The sequence below is a fragment of the Seriola lalandi genome, unplaced genomic scaffold (assembly GCF_002814215.2).
Source record: "Seriola lalandi dorsalis isolate HSWRI2012SDOR001 ecotype SW California unplaced genomic scaffold, Sedor1 jcf7180002054968, whole genome shotgun sequence".
Taxonomy (NCBI): Eukaryota; Metazoa; Chordata; class Actinopteri; order Carangiformes; family Carangidae; genus Seriola; species Seriola lalandi.
In genome coordinates this window covers 481,872-498,200 of record NW_019525519.1, presented here as the reverse complement: position 1 = coordinate 498,200, position 16,329 = coordinate 481,872, and the positions used below count along the sequence as shown (strand labels likewise).

The following is a 16,329-nucleotide window of genomic DNA, read 5'->3' as shown; positions in this document are numbered from 1 at the left end:
AGGCTCCCCACACTGCAGACTGGACGCAAAAGTCACTTTGGCTCAGTGGCATTCAGTGTGGGCTTGCAGTTCAGTGTAGGAGGGAGGGAGAGGGTCAAATAGACCTGCCAGGAGCCTTGAATTAAGTTAAAGTTAAACTAGCAGGATATGCAGCTCCTTTGCCTCCCTGCTATGTTTGTTCAATTTCTTTCATTTATTGTCCCGTTAAAGATTCCCAAGTGAGTTTACTGTTGTGTCTGTGTCTTGAATGAAAACCCATGTGTGAGTGTTCCTGTGTATTTTCAAACTATGATGTAACACTGCCCCCTGCTGATCACAGATCATACATGCTGCACACTCAAAGTCAGTTGACACTGAAGCCATAACCTGTGATTTCCCCAGCAGTAACCTCTTTTAATAGCCACTACAGTCAAACAGGTCATAACTGCCTTTGTTGTGTGGCTGTTACAAAAGCTTTTGATTAGTGAGGCTCATCATGTCTAATGTGTTGGTGTGCGTGCACTATATGCACTGAGGATGTGATTATTGATTCATACTGATGAAACCAGTTTATGGTTTTAGAATTTACTTGATGATTGGCATAATCAATGGTGGATTTAGGTACAGGCGACATGGGCAGCCGCCCAGGGTGGCATCTTGTCCGGGGCAGCACAGGCGCTCTATGTCTATATCTATATCTATTGTGATTGTATATAATTGGTATTAGAACAAACTTTAACAGAGATATTTTCAAAAATATCTGCAGGACCTATCTGATTTCTTATATTTGATTTCTTATATTAGTGCGTACGCATCTTTTCAGCTTTCTGCGTAGCCTACGCCACGTTTCAGTGTGAATTCTACGCAAGGCTTTGGTAAATGAGGCCCCACGTGTCCCCTGTCAGTTGATTCACACCTGCTGCAGGTGAGTCAGGTTCAGAGTCTGAGAGCTGACAGCGCAGAAGCTGGTCCAGAGAGGAAGGACGCCGATCTTCAACCCGGAGGCGTACGATCGAATCTGAGGTAGGTTATAACACTCGTGTGTGTGTGTGTGTGTGTGTGAAAAAACAACAACAACCTCAAATACTAAAAATTTCAAACGCTGCGTTCACGAAACTCGTACGTCCGTCCGTTCGTTTCGATTTCGCCGTGCGAATTTCCGAATTTCCACGATTTCCACCAACGAGGAAGAAACAGAACAGGTGTAAGTCCAGGTGGACCCTGTCGTCCAGCTAGCTCAACAAAGCTAGCTGGACTACAGGGCATTTTGGCGGCATTTTGTTTTCACTTAACATCATGAATGAAGTGAATCATGTGATATGGAGGACAGAAAATTTGTTATTATTATTATTATTATTATTATTATTATTATTATTATTATTATTATTATCCTCACCTGTCCTCAACCATTGGCGGATTCAAAAGGGCGACATGGGCAGCAATTCTATCTTTGTGCAGAACTAATGCAATTAGCAAAATGCATGCAAAAGCTGCCAAATAAACCACAATTCATTCATAATACTGTGAAATGAAGGGGGTATTGTCCCAGTGCACCATACAACATAGAACCACCACTGGGCATAATGTGTCCTTTTTCAGCCGTCCTCATTGATGAAATGTTTAATATTTTTAATTAATTTTTATCTTGGACATCATTGTTCTCTTATCATATTGCACAGGATTCAATAAGTTCAATAAGATACTATAACCCATCAGGAGCCCTGATTATATAATTTATGTTGTCATGACCAATCACAGGCCTGGCTTTCATTTCTAGCCTTCCACATTCAAAGTTTGTCACGTCGTGGAACAGTATGTCAGCCAGTCTCAGATGATGTACACATACTTTTGTGCAAGAACATGCCTCCTCATATGGCAAAAGCTAGGTGATGATAGGTAGGGACAAATCAATAGTGGAGTGTGGGGTTTTGTGAAGTTCTTATGTTTCCAGCAGGGTTTGGGAGAATTTACACACTGGTATAAAACAAGAAAACAGACAATAATCAAGATCTCTTCATAATCATAAACAATGGACGACAGGTATGGCACAAAGACAAGTATTTCTTCTCATTTACCATTAAAATGTCCAGACTGGTGACATGTTAAACTTTGAGTAGTCATGGTTTTGTGTTCATTGGGTCATCTGTGCTATAGAGATTACATTCTGATTGACATCTAGATCTAGACAGAACTGACAAATCTCATACAGCTGCAATGCATGACTCTTAAAAAGGCCATATATATACATACAGTATGTAAAACAGTGTTTTTATATGATGTATGATGGCTCTCGCACAGGGTGTGTTCAATTAGTATTTTTTCATATAATTTTATGATCCTTGTGTGCGCAGGATGAAGCTTCAACAGTCATTAAAAATGTCATCTTTATTTTTGTTTTTAAAAAGTGCATTGCTGAGTCGACTGTGTTTATTCTTGTGCAGGTGAAAATGAAAACAGAATAATTTTAGATTCTGAAGAATCTCTACCCACATGTGGAAAGGGCATTTGGATATAGAGACTCATTATTGTTGACATGGACATGTCATGGTCTGTAAGGATGATGAAACAGGGTTTTTAACATTTATGAATGTGTCTTAGCCAAAAAAAAAAAAAAAATTAGGTCTCAGATTCATTATGTATCTATACCAGAACTGAGTGTGAGGCTGGAAAGATCCCTGGACATTATGACTGAGACTGATGAGAGTGGAAGCTGCCATAACGTCACAGGATATGTTCAGTAGAATTCTACATTTCAAGTCCTTAGTGGTGAACATGATTCACTTACATGTTGATGTTTGGTAGTCATAACAACGAACCCACTCAAACTGTTCAATCCACTTTTGGATCTGAACGTCTGCTGGATCTGGAACTGGAAAGGTGAAGGAGGATTAAAGTGAATGGCCTTTCATCTCTGAGCCCAGTCGAAAGGTTTTTAGCCACAAATAAAAACCTAATAGTGTAAACCAGGTGGAGACAGCTGGAACACTCCTTGTTTGCTTGGTTGTTTGGGTACGTCATCTTGTGTGTTTCAGTTGTCTAGTATTCATTTTGAATGAGTGTTTTACACATTAAATCTTACCTGGTGTGTAGGCAATGTGGAAGGAATCCTGTGTTGTACAGGTGCCAAACTGTATGTATGAATTATCTGAGACATGCAGCCCTTACATCTGATGCAGTGAAGGTTTGCAAATAGGTTGTGCTGCCACTTATGGATGCACAGAATGACCTCTATCAGTTTGGTTTTCTGTTCTCCCATTTCAGGGGTGTTAGTGGTGCTCCTCTATTAGAAAACTGCATTTACTTGTGCTCTGACTAGAATAAAATACAGTTTGTTAAGTTATTAAATATTCCTGCAGCTCATTTGTTCACTTTGTTTATTATGCACCTGATCATTCTCTGTGTTATGTTAAATCCTGCAGCTGCATTGAATAAAAATGATATAAATACAATATTCTGTAACCTTATTTCACTGTCTAAAACATAAAAGTCATCAAGTAGCTATTTGATGAAGACTGCAACCTTGAAAGGATTAACTATTAACAAAAATGGAAGATATTGAGAAAGTTATTCACTGATCTACTGATCGGATCAGTGTACTTATATTATGTAGATCAGTGCTAAAAGAATTACTAAGAATTAAATGCTGATTTGAGGAAAGGTGATTGATTTTTACAAAAAGTATGACCATGTGATGAGATAGCGCTGTTGAATATAGATCTTTGTAAAAACTTTCATTTCCACTCGACATGAATGAATTAGATGATATAACCTTGTATAGTCCAAGTACATGTAAAGTTATGCTGTTAAGTAAGAAACAGGCAACGGGCAAAACAAATGCAGAAAAGAGGGGCATTTACAAATCAGGATTTTTTAAATCACGATTATTGTACAAAAGTGTTAAGATACTCTCAATGTGATTTATAAATCACTGGTTCTCTGCAGCCATGAGGCTCTTTAGAGGCCAAACCCAGACTTTCGGCTCCTCCCCATTGCTGCCCCTCAACTTCCATTCTCCAAAAGAAAAAAAAAAAAAAAAACTCCAGTGTTATCCTGAATCCATGGAGTAACTTCTGCCTCATTAAAAGTAAGTAGTGTTGACTGTTAGTGGTTAGGAGACTTCACCCGGTCTGCATGCTGTCAGCGTTACCCGTTTCTTACGAGAAACTGTAGCTGCACCTCCAGATGTCGATATCCAGCCTCATCCTCATGTTTTGGTTTTGTTGTTTGGACTGCTGGCTAACTGGCTAACTTTAGCTTAGCTGAAGTTATCTGGGAAACAGGCGACCTAACGAGCGTGTTAAATACGGGAGCCTTCTTGTTATACAAGCTTAAGAAGAAGCCAACATGTGTGTTTTTTCTAATGGATAACGATGGCTAACACATTTAATATCTAGTTACTTTATTAAACAGTGGTAACGACGGCTAGCTAACGTTATCTTGCTAACATGGTCAGAATAAGTTAACTTTACACAGCATGAGCACATGAACATATGAAGCCAAAGTTAACCGAGGTTTCCTTTAATAAACTAGAATTTTCTGTAAATTCACGAGTTTTATCCATGTTGTCTCTCGGTCCTGATAATAGTAACAATTGTCGTTAATAGTATATCTCCTGAAGTTTGAAGTGTCGTTTAACTAGGCGTACCAAAGTCTGTGTTTAAAATAAAGTAGACAGAAGACCATCCAGGGGTTGTGTAGCTACAACTTCACGGTGCAGGGTTCAGGGACGTGGTTTTCTGCTGCTGCTGTTGGAGGAGGTCCAGACGTTCATCCTAAATACATCACATGCTCATCCTTGAAGTTAGACCTCATCACTGAAGCCTTCTTATTGCCTGAATTTAAGGTTTGTGCCTGTTTGCAATAAAGCGTTGTATCACCTTTTGTGGTGCCTGCAGTCCCACTTGTGTCAACAGACTCAAAATTCAAAACTATAATTTATTTGTCACATCCAGGGCTGCAACCAACTAATGCTGCAACGATGGGTTGATTAATGATTTGAAAGAAAATTTAGTGGGAACAAATTTGTATAATTGATCGTTTGTCAAGTAAATAATATCAAAACACTTGATGGTTCTCAAATGTGAGGATTTGCATTTTTTCTGTGTCTTTTTTCATAGTTAGTTGAATATGTAGGAATTTTGGACTGGTGGTTAAACAAAACAAGACATTTAAGGATGTCACCTAGTGCCCTAGGACATTGTGTCAGGCCTTTTTCAACTGCATATGTTACAGTGACCGATTAATTGTTTAATGGAGAAATTGATCAGCAGAAATTGATTATTTTATAAGGAAAAGAATTGCTTATCATCCCTGGGTGCAGCGTTGGAATTACAAGACAGTCCTGGGGGGCTTAGCTCCACCATAAGATACCTAAGCTTCCTCAGAATCAACAAACAAGTTTCATGTGTTGTTTTGAGCGCTTACGTGGAATGATTGTGAGTCGATTTGGTGCCAGATCAGCCATTTCTTAGCAACCGGTTGTTGGAGCTCACCTCCTGACACTTCCTGTGCATCCAGCAGCCTCTCTCTCATCTCCTCCGCTCCCTCCTTTGGTGATTTTTTTTTTTTCACACAATGACAAATGAATTAGGAAACAAATTAGTTATGAAACTAGAAAAAGGCCTAGATATCTGACAAAGTAGTTACTTATTTTTTCTTGTAATATTTGGTGTTACTTTTGAGACTATTGAATAAGCTTCTTCAGCTGTTTATTTGTACTTTTTCAGTATGTCAGATAGACTCATCAAGCACCTTTTCATGCAAATCTGTAAAAAATAAATAAAGTGTGTTTTGAGCTTCTAGTTGGTTCGTTGCATATCATACAATCAATCACATCCTCAGTAATGGTCTTATTACACCTTTAAACCAGATACCGTGAGATGTTGAACAAAAACCTTTGTTGACAGATGATTTTTTTCATCCCCTGCAGTGCCCCAAAGATGATCAATACATAACAGAAGAACACGGGAGAGCTCCAACAGCGTAGCAGAAATGTCTCCCAAAGTGCCTGGTGGCCAAGGCAGAGGAGATTATTCTGCGGTGCAAGTAGCTGTTCGAGTGCGCCCCCTGCTGCCTAAAGAGCTTCTACACTGCCATGAGAGCTGCATCACCGTGGACCCTGAACTATGTCGGGTTACTCTGGGCCATGACAGACATTTCCTTTGTGACTTCCTATTTGAAGAATCCTGCTGTCAGGAGGAGGTTTATTCTGTGTCTGTCCAGCCACTCATAGATGCCTTCTTCCAAGGTTTCAATGCTACAGTTTTTGCCTACGGGCAAACAGGCTCAGGCAAGACTTACACCATTGGAGAAGCAAATATTTGTGAGTTATTTATTTGTTTTTTTCTTGTATTACATTCTCCAATTCAAAGTATCAAACTATGTGGTTCCAACAGTGTGGTCAGATGTGCTCACATCTGTGATTATGCACACAGTATCAAAAATTGACCTGCGATTGCGAATTTTAACGTCCACCTTTCAGTGCACTTTCATAGAGTTCAACAGCATTTTTGCATAGGACAAGGCCAGGAAGAAAGTATGATCAGTTTGACTTGTTAAACAAAGAAAGCACTGTGCTCTAACCAAGGTTTAGTGTACAAAACCAGTTGCATGCAGTTAATTGTGTTTTAATTGACTTCATAGGTTCCTTTAGAGATGAGGAGCAGGGAATCATCCCCAGGGCTGTCGCAGATGTCTTCAAGCTGCTTGATGAAAATGACCTCACAGACTTCTCTGTCCGAGTCTCCTACCTGGAGGTCTACAAAGAGGAGTTCAAGGACTTACTGGAGGTGGAGACAGCCAGCAAGGACATCCACATCCGAGAGGATAAAGGCAACATTGGTATGTAATACCACTCTCTTCATTCTGCTGTTACATATATTATTTTTAAGCATATTTTTGTGGTTGTGATATCTATGCCAGTATTTTTACTTACTTGTAAATGGTTTGTGTATATGTTTACTTACATTTTATATTTGTGTGTGTGATTTCATAGTTTTGTGTGGCGTCAAAGAGTGCGAAGTGGAGGGTCTTGATGAGGTTCTGAGTTTACTAGAGTCAGGAAACACTGCCAGGCACACTGGTGCAACCCAGATGAATCCAAACTCCAGCAGGTCGCACACGATTTTTACCGTGTACATGGACCAGCGTCGAGGAATTTCACGGCTGTACGGGACTGCTGCAAGTTCTGGACCACAAATGTTGTCTTCCAAGTTCCACTTTGTTGACCTTGCAGGGTCGGAGCGCATCTTAAGGACAGGGAACACTGGAGAGAGACTAAAGGAGAGCATCCAGATTAACAGCGGTCTTCTGGCCCTGGGAAATGTTATCGGGGCACTGGGGGACCCCAAGAGGAAAGGCTCTCACATACCATACAGAGACTCTAAAATCACAAGGTACATTTTGAATAAGTTCATGAGATACTTTAGCATACCATTCTTAAAGAAATTGGTGTAAAATGTCACTTTGGTTTAACTTATATAATCCTCCTTTCACCTAGGATCCTAAAAGACTCTTTGGGTGGAAATTCAAAAACGCTGATGATTGCCTGCATCAGCCCATCGTCCTCAGACTTTGATGAGAGTTTGAACACACTAAACTATGCCACAAGGGCAAGAAACATTCAGAACCGGGCAACAGTCAACTGCAAGCGTGAGCCTGATCGTGTGGAAGGGCTGGAGCAACAAATCAAGGCCCTTCGCAGGGCCCTCGAAAACCGCCAGCGCTCAGAGACCCGCATCATTTCTCACGCTGATCCAAACAGGCGGCCACGACTTGGAGAGGGAGACATCAGCAGACTTCAAGCTCAAAGTGCTCACTACAGGACTTGCACAGACACTGCTTACAGGTTAAAGCTCATTTAATTATCCTGTTAAATTTTGCCTACATAATTTTATCTGTGCCATAAGGGTGCAACAGCCTCTTAAACGTGTTTTTAAAATTTGTAATAAAATTTATCGCATGTATTTTGGATATCGTGGTTAGTGTATGTTGCAGTTCCTCAACTGTTGAGTGGTACGTTAATTTGTGAATTATTGCTCATATGCAGAATTCACATCACACAATTCCATGATAGTAGAGTTGATTGTGTCCCTCAGGCCAATGAGGTAGTAAGTGTGCCTCACTGCACCTCACATCTTCTCGGACATGTGTTTTCGGTTAAATTGTCATAGGTTTTCCTAACCCTTCCTTGAATGTATATGTTGCTGATATATCGCAGGTTACTGCGGGAGCTGCAGAGTGAAGGGGCTCTGACTGCAGAACAGAGTCTGAGAGTGAAGGAGTGGCTGTGCTCGGTGGAGGAGGAACGGAGCGGACTGACCACTGCCTCAGGACCAGACAGTGGTATCGAGAACAGCTCCACTGAGGACAGTGTTGCGCTCAGGAGGGGAAGGCCTACTGTAAGGAACCAGGTGAGTCTCTTTCATTCTCTGAAATAAATATTTAAAAATTATTCCTTAAGTTATTCCTAAGAGACCCCTTTTAGAGATTTAGGCTTGCAGTACTAATATGTCTATAAATGGGGTTTATCACCAGGACCCAGAGGCTGCAGAGGAACGGTGGAGCAACGAGCATGAAACTGAGAAGGACGGAGAGAAGGAGGATAGCGTTGTCCAGCTTCAAGCACAGGTTCAGCGGTTGGAGAGAGAGAACACAGACTTTTTAGCAGCTTTGGAGGATGCTATGGAGCAATACAAGCAGCAGGTCAGATGCACTTTAATTCTGGATTGGACCTACAGAATAGCATGTTCTTTTGGGCAAAATCCAAGTTAAATTCAAAATGTTTACATGTTTCCGAAAAGGTGGTCATGTGCTAAAGATAAGCGGGCATAGGTCACAGCATTGCATAGTACAGATATTCACCCTGATGGAAAACTGCCATAACACTCAATATTTTGTGTTTAATGGACGAACCTGCACTGCATGTTTTAGTGTTTGACTATCTGATACTTTATTTGATTGTCTTCCTTCTGTCTCAGAGTGATAAGCTGCAGGAGCAACAGGACCTGATAGCAGAGCTGCAGTGTCAGCTGTCTACTCAAGGGATGATGGGCCTGGGCCTAAACTTGAGATCGAGGCCACACACTGCCCCTATGGGCTCCATGCATCACAGTCAAAATGGAGGCTCATACAGACAGGTAACAAACCAGCAGAGCTAGATTTCAGCCTGTGGTTTTTGTGGACTTGAAAGTAAAACAGTGATTTAAATGTGTCCCTCTCTGAACAGGAATAGTACTTAAATCTGCACTTTGAAAGGATCTCCAGTAGTAAGAAACAGGAGTTCATGTTCTTTACTGGGATGAGCATATACCAAAGTTGAGTGTGATCATATAAAGAAAAGGCCCACATACAGAAAAAATAGAAAATCTCTTCTAAGATGCATAAAAAGTGCAATGTAATTTATCTTGATTTTACTATCATGTTACAGAATATGTTTTAGCCTTGTTTGTAGATATGTGGGTTTGTGTGTGTGGTCACAGATGAGTCCAGTGGGCTACCTTGGTAATGGGCCTTGTGGTGATCAGGATGGTAACCTCTGTGAGGAGCAGGAGATGCTAGGAGGCGCAGAAATGCCAGACACAGAAGAAGAGAGCTATCATTCCAACTTCAGCCAGGGGAGACGCAAGTATGTTGTGGTGAAATCATAGCTGGCATAGCTTACACTATTTAAATAGAGCTTAAATAAAATAAATACTGCACACATTAAAGACCAATCATTCATGTGTAGGGTTAATGTCATTGCACCCGTGCTCATGTTATGTTTGAATTGTATATAATGTAATGTCTATGATTCTGCTAGGCAGGTGAATCTGACCTGGACCAAAAGGGACATGCTGTCGGGAGGACTAGCAACTGGTGGTAAAGGGCCAGCACCTCAGCTGCCTGAGCCAGACCATCACATATGTTTAGCCAGAAAAGCATGTAAGTCTAGAATTGTCAGATGCACCTGAATTAATCATTATTATATTCAGTTACTCTGCGTTTTAACCCCACTGTTGTCTGCTTCCTCATTATACCACCCTACTGACCTGTTGTGTATGTTCTCAAATCACTGTGCAGCCAACTTCAGCTCTGGGGAAGTATCTGTACGGGAAAGCTTGAAAGGTTTGGAAGGCGTTTCAGAGTGGGGTTTACTTCAGGCGCAGCAGAAGATCAGGGAGCTGTCTGTCACCATCCGCATGAAGGAAGAGCTCATCAAGGAGCTGGTCAAAACAGGTAGCACTTGCCACCACATTACCCTTCCTTAGCTGCACCTTTTCCAAATAACGGTTCTCTTCTGTGTTTTTGTAAAGCAGTTGCTTTTGGTTTTGGTTTGTTTTAGGCAAGGATGCTCAGGCTCTGAACAGGCAGTACAGCCATAAGATCACGGCACTGGAGAGTGAAGCTGTGCAGGCTCGGCAGGAGCTGCAGGAGGCCCAACGACAGCTCCAGGATCTAGAGAGGCAAGAGAGAGAGATCAGCGCAACAGACAAGACCAGAGCACAGGAATGTCGCAGGAAGATAGCTGCAGCTCAGAGCAAAGTGCAGGTTTGATTGTCACACTCCTATATTCACATATAATAACACATAGGCAATAGATAGCTATTGTGCAGCAAAGACACTTTTTTTAAGGCATGTTCTTGCTTGATGACTGTTTCCCTGATATATAATTAACAACAAACCACTTCTACTAATATTCTAATATTCTTACAATTGAAAGGGAAAATCTTTATGTTCGTGTTTTAGGTTCTAAGTCAGCGTCAGAGGGATACTGCCCGTCTGGCTAACCTGCCTGCACAGAGTGAACGTCGCGTGTTAAAGCTGGAGCGCAGCGTCCAGTCTATGAGGCAGCAGCAGGAGCAGCTGCAGAGGCGGCTGCGTCAGGAAAGTCAGCAGAAACGACGTCTGGAGACCGAGATGCAACGAAGGACTCACAGAGTCAAGGTACACACTGGCAGAGTGGCATCAGTATTTGTTTCAATGATTAAACAAACATGGCTCCTTTATCCATTGTTGGTGCAAAAGTGTCATTTAAGAAATTTACATCAGTAATAAGTGACACACACAGTGCTGTTGCTTTAGTAGAGAATCAGTCTTTGTGAGACTCGTGTAGTGATTAATTTGGTGGGTAATTTATTAGTGGTGACGGGATAGATGGTAATCCCATGTTGCTTCAACCTGAATTTATAGCTGAGGTTTGCCACTGCAGAGATTTCTGATCTGATGAAGTTTTATTTCTTTTTTTAGAACTAAGCTGTTTTCTCTTAGAGTTTACTGTAATTATTGAAAATATATATTGTTACCTCTGTACATAAAAAAGTTCTAATGTATGGGAATGATTTTAAGGAAAACGTAACAGTACATAAGTGATGAAGGCATTCATTTACTTTTGATTCATCTTTATCTTCTCCCCTACAGGAGCTCGAGATAAAGAACGAGCAGCAGCAGAAGATCCTGAGGATAAAGACAGAGGAGATCGCTGCCTTCCAGAGGCAGAGACGCAGCGGCAGTAACGGCTCCGTCATCTCATTGGAAGAGCAACAGGTGCAACAAATTATGTATTCATTGCATATTGAATATACTGTGCTTCAATGGGTCATTTTTAATTTAAAGATCTTGTAAGTTTGATGAGGTGGTTTGACATGATTCTGGCTAAGCTGTTTCATTTTATTGCCGTGATTTTGTGAAATTTGACAAGCATTTCTTTTGTGCAGTGTAATAACCAAATACTGGGTACAAGGTGATAAATGAATGTGTAAATTGCACACAATTACCAAGTACTTTTGCTCTGAGCTGGCAATAACATTTCTAAGATGTCAAAATATTGTTTGAGGTAATGTAATGCATGAAAATACATCAATGTCAGCCTAATATTGGACAACATTATGAATTTTCCGGGTAATACAGTAACACTCCATCATGACTGCTGCAGTGTGTGTCTGTGTGTTTACTTTTTCTCCGTGCTTTACTACGATGAGCAGAAGATTGAAGAACAAAAACGCTGGCTGGATGAGGAAATGGAGCGGGTACTGGAACAGAGGAGAGGGCTGGAAGATCTAGAGGGAGAGCTGACTAAAAGAGAGGAAATCCTGGCGAAGAAAGAAGCACTGCTGCAGGAACGCAGCGGACTGGAAACCAAGAGGCTTCGGTCCAGTCAGGTATTAACAAACCGCCATAACTGCAACACCTGAGGGAAGAGGTACCTCGATGTGTCTCAGTAGGGAAGGTATTATCGGATCACATACAGGCAGCCTTGGATTTGTTGGAGAGGATTCAGTTGTAATGGTTCATTGACAAAACACACAATATACCACAGTAGTGAAGAGCCATATAATTGCAGCTCTTGGGGGGGGAAAGTTTTTCTCAAATCACACAGTTGAAAAAACATCTGTTTATGCAGGAGAAACCATCAAGATGAAACGTGTGGAGAAGAGTTCAACTGAATGAAATACACTTTTGTGATAGATACAAATATTGTCAAGAATGTGATTTAGCCTAATTTTTCCATCATATGACTGCATTAATCATATTTCTGTTGGCAGCAGTATTTCTTTGAAACAACTGTAATCTCACAAATCAAACAAAATAGTGTTTCACACTAAGCGCTTAGCTCTTCAAATGCAAGTGATTGGCCTCTTTTTATTTACTGTACACTACCTGAGGTTTACAAGTGGACTTTGAACTCTGAGAAGAAGCTGAGAAACCCTCTATGTATTTTGTGATAGAATCAGTTTGATATGTCTGGTATACTGGTTTTGTGCTTTACAGGTGACACACAAACACAAGTTGTAGAAAATGAACTATATGGTTTTCTAAAAGGTATATGATAAATGAATTGAGTTACTCAATCTTCCCTGCAGGCCCTGAGTAAGGACCTGATGACACTCACCGGGCGTATTGAGTCACTTGAGCACGAGTTGAGTGAGAGGAACGGCCTCCTTCGCAGCAGCAGCGCTCAAGACTCTGAACAAATCCGCCAAGAGATCTCCAACCTGCGTCAAGAGAAAGATTCGCTGCTTAAACAGCGAGTTGAGCTGGACGATAAGCTGCGGCAGGGTAACCTGCTCTCACCTGAGGTCAGATATTACTCTGGGGTTCAAGCATCTTGATAATCACTTCGACAGAAAAAGATTTTAAAAAATACTTCAAATTGAGCAAGATATTGCTGTGCTGCAAACACATTGAGCACTCGCATGGAAATAGCAGGAATTCTGACAAGCAAGAACATGTGGCTCTAATTAGTCCCCAATGAAAACTGCAATAATACCTGTCTGTGCCTGAATGTCTGTGTTCAAACTTTCACTAAGCCCATTTGTTCCCTCTGATGTTATTAGGAGGAGCGAACCCTTTTCCAGTTGGATGAGGCGATCGAGGCTCTGGATGCAGCTATCGAGTACAAGAATGAGGCCATCACTCAAAGGCAGAGACAGCTGAGGGCTTCTGCCAGTATGCTCTCCCAGTGGGAGATGAATCTTATGGCCAAACTCAGTTACCTGTCTGCCTCCGAGACCAGAGCACTGCTGTGCAAGTACTTTGACAAGGTCTGTGCTGTCACCAACCTGAGATTCAACTGTTCTCACCATGTTCTCACCTATTTCAGCATTACAAAATGCTGTATATACCATACTACCTTAGCAGACAGGTTTGCTACTCGGTTACACTACGACTACACTAATGTGATTTAAACATGAATAGTATCAAACAAAGTTATTAGTCATAGCAACACATGTTCATAAGAAACCTGACCTGTATCAGACCTTACAAGGTCAGACTCTTTATGCCGAGAGTGATGATGTGGATGTTTTCTGTAGGTGGTGTCGCTGCGTGAGGAAGAGCGGAAGCTTCAGCTTGCTCTGGCCGAGCTGGAAATGCAACTAGACGAGCAGCAGAGGCTGGTGCAGTGGTTGGAGAACGCCCTTGATCGCACGCAACTCGACACAGATCGCCGGCTCACGCAGCAGCAGAAGGAACATGAGAGAAGCGTACAGCTTTTACTGCAGCAGTGTCGAGGTGCATTTCACACTAAAATAATTACTTGCTGGCATATCCTCTACATTTTTATATTCTTTTCATCTGATTATTTCCATAGTCAGTCATTAGAACTGATAAGTAGCAGTAATAGTAATTGTGGTTTTACATTCAACTATATGTTTGTATCCTCCCGCCCCCTCAGAGCAAATAGACGAGGGCTTGGCAGGAAGGCAGCGACAGTATGAGGGATGGATCCATAACCTCAGCAAGGAGCTTAACCACTACAAGGCAGCTAATGTGGAACTAAGCAACAAACTGAGGGAGCTCTGTGGTTCAGTCAGCCAGCCAAAGGAGCATGCTAAAGGTAAATCGAGAAGATTGTTGAGGTTGCCCTCATCTACAACAATGTCAAGTGAGCAAACATTGTCAAAAATAATCACACTTTTAAAACACCAAGCAATAGACATAAATACAAAACAATGTATTGTTAGATCAAAGTATTTACTTTGCCAATAGCCTTCTACATATCCTCAGGCAAATCCACTGCACAGAGTTCCGTGAACATCAAATCAAATCATCCTTACATAGATTCTCAGCGAGCACTGTATGTCCTCTCTATTTTTGTGCTGCCTTATCACCAGCTCAGTCATAGCCTGCTGCTACAGACCTGAGGGAATTTTTCATATGGTTAGATAACCACAGCACCATTAGAGTTGCAGCTGCTGATTATTTTCATTATCCATTAATCTGTCCATAATTTTCTCAATTAATCAATTTGTCATTCGGTCTTTAAAAAGGGCAGAATCATTAAAAAATGCCCATCATAATTTGCAATGCCCAAGGTATAGGTTTACAAATAGATAAGACTAAGGAAGCCAAAAAATATTCACATTTGAAAAGCAGGAACCAGAGAATCAAAACCATTTTCAACAGTTGCTGATTAATTTACTGTCAAATCGACTAATCAGTTAGCGTGAATGCTACTCCATGATGGAGTGATAGGTCATCCATAAGCCAGATATTCAGACTTCTCCAATTTCCTTTGATATTCAGTAAGACTGGAGTAAGCTCTCAGGTCTGTTGGGTAATCCTGTTGACGTGTGTTGTCTTTCAGTCGTGGCATCTGATGGTAAACCAGCAGGAACCGGCAGCATGGAGAAGCTGACTCGCTGCTCGGAGGAAAGCCCAGGAGGCAGAGGCATGGGACTGCCTGACAAACCTCCTAGGTCTAGGGAGGAAATGCGTGAGTTGGTAAACACCCCACTCCCGTCCACATGGAGACGCTCTTCTCTTCCTATAGAGGAACCGGCTGTCATGGAGGAGCTGTGGCTTCGAGCCGCTGGGGACGTTCCTGTTAACCGCGTAGTTCAAACTGGTATGGGGTCCTGGGCCGGGCAGACATCCCTGCCTATGGTTAAATCTCGCCGGGAGTCACGTCGCCCCAGCCTCAACATTGGACCTCTGACTTCAAACAATGCATTAATTGATGTACGGAAGAATCCTGTCTGAAAATCAGTGTATTGTTACTTTAAGACCATTCGCTTAGATTTTGTTCTGTGGTTTCTGAGAGACTGATATTTTATCCATTTTTAGTTTTTGTATTCCAATTTTTGTACTTGTATAAAGTTTTGTAATAAAAACGGACACCCACTGATTTTACACGAAGCACTTTCACTAAAGTAAACTTTATGTTTCCATTTCATACAGTAACTGGTAGGAATATGGTCTTAACCATGAAAGTCAAAAAGATGTGAATTATTTGCATCATCACAATTTGAGGTTCTTGCTCTGTAATCAAGTATAAGTATTTTGACCTTTTACAGTATATTAAATTGTTTTTGCCTTCCACAGTCATCTGGCTTGTGTTTTTTAATTTCTTTTTAAGTAAAAGGTGTAAGTTGTGTAAGTGCTTGTGACACAAGAATGGGGAAATGATTTTGCAGATTTGGTCTGTAATCAACAGTCAACTCTGATTGCTGTAGGCGTTGTGTGGATCGCATCTGACTATATAGTTTTTCCACAGGAGCACTTTTCCACCAGCATCCAAAACTACACAAGGAGATGAAAGAAAAATACAAGTGATGGCTTTTGCTGTCTTTTTAAGCTGGTCTGTACACCCATGGGTACAAGATGGGAGTGTGGATAACATTTGAGCACTAGAGGGCAGTAAGTCCTCAGGGTTTCACAGTCTAATATTTTTGGAGTCAGTTTTTCCTATTACTGAAACTTGGACCATGTGTAAAACATATGCCCCTTTAAAAAAAACAACCCAGATCAAAAAAGTTCAATTGTTATTGCTGATTTTGGCCAATTTAAAAGCAGCAGATTTAAAACGATTACACACATCAAAATGATATATTGCAATAGATAAATCCAAGAATGGTCTAATAATAAATCTAA

General features: G+C 41.2%; 1 protein-coding gene across 3 annotated transcripts; it reads left to right on the top strand.

The window, feature by feature from the left end:
• The first annotated feature begins 925 nt into the window (after positions 1 to 925).
• Positions 926 to 15,783, top strand: kif7 (kinesin family member 7). Of its 3 annotated transcripts, none has more exons than XM_087170908.1 (20): positions 926 to 1,002; positions 5,909 to 6,301; positions 6,622 to 6,819; positions 6,974 to 7,373; positions 7,478 to 7,825; positions 8,198 to 8,390; positions 8,515 to 8,682; positions 8,958 to 9,116; positions 9,459 to 9,604; positions 9,779 to 9,900; positions 10,039 to 10,194; positions 10,301 to 10,506; positions 10,705 to 10,902; positions 11,377 to 11,502; positions 11,940 to 12,116; positions 12,819 to 13,034; positions 13,293 to 13,499; positions 13,770 to 13,968; positions 14,132 to 14,293; positions 15,044 to 15,783. In XM_087170908.1, exons 2-20 carry the CDS (start codon positions 5,971 to 5,973, stop codon positions 15,436 to 15,438), a joined length of 4,107 nt encoding a protein of 1,368 aa, XP_087027034.1. In that variant the 5' UTR covers positions 926 to 1,002; positions 5,909 to 5,970; the 3' UTR covers positions 15,439 to 15,783. The 3 variants fall into 3 exon arrangements, with proteins under 3 accessions (XP_087027034.1, XP_023251509.1, XP_023251510.1); XM_023395741.2 differs by lacking the exon at positions 926 to 1,002 and adding an exon at positions 3,978 to 4,063; XM_023395742.2 differs by lacking the exon at positions 926 to 1,002 and adding an exon at positions 4,093 to 4,822.
• The last annotated feature ends 546 nt before the right edge of the window (positions 15,784 to 16,329 follow it).

Coding starts and splice junctions, on each gene's coding strand:
- kif7 (XM_087170908.1), top strand. CDS start 5,971: ATGTCTCCCAAAGTGCCTGGTGGCCAAGGCAGAGGAGATTATTCTGCG. Junction 9,117..9,458: donor ATGGAGGCTCATACAGACAG/GTAACAAACCAG, acceptor GTGTGGTCACAG/ATGAGTCCAGTGGGCTACCT. Junction 11,503..11,939: donor TCTCATTGGAAGAGCAACAG/GTGCAACAAATT, acceptor TACGATGAGCAG/AAGATTGAAGAACAAAAACG.